Genomic DNA, 244 nt, shown 5'->3' on the forward strand with positions numbered 1-244 from the left:
TTGGCTTTACTTACCTTTCAGCTCTGCCTTGCTGCCCGGCTTTGCACTCTCACAGGCCACACACTTGGTGGCGTCTGCTTTGTTCTGTACCAAGCAGGTCTCACAGTCCCAACTCCCTTCTGGTTTCTTGAATTTGTCTAAGCCCAGAAAACCGCCAGAAAGACTAGGCAAACCAGAAGCACTGCTACTCACCACAGGCACCGAACCTCCTGGTTAACGAAATAGTACATTGGGGGGAGGGCAT

At 51.6% G+C, this 244-nt stretch overlaps 1 protein-coding gene across 1 annotated transcript in view; it reads right to left on the reverse strand.

Moving 5' to 3' along the window:
- Positions 1–244, reverse strand: part of NUP153 (nucleoporin 153kDa) — a 56,088-nt gene that overhangs the window by 17,251 nt on the left and 38,593 nt on the right. Inside the window, exon 17 of the mRNA XM_015406267.1 lies at positions 15–209. Within this exon, the coding sequence (XP_015261753.1) occupies positions 15–209 (195 nt within the window). The remainder of the gene's footprint in view (positions 1–14; positions 210–244) is intronic.

This window comes from Gekko japonicus, unplaced genomic scaffold (genome assembly GCF_001447785.1).
Source record: "Gekko japonicus isolate JY-2015 unplaced genomic scaffold, Gekko_japonicus_V1.1 scaffold1420, whole genome shotgun sequence".
NCBI classification, from domain to species: Eukaryota; Metazoa; Chordata; class Lepidosauria; order Squamata; family Gekkonidae; genus Gekko; species Gekko japonicus.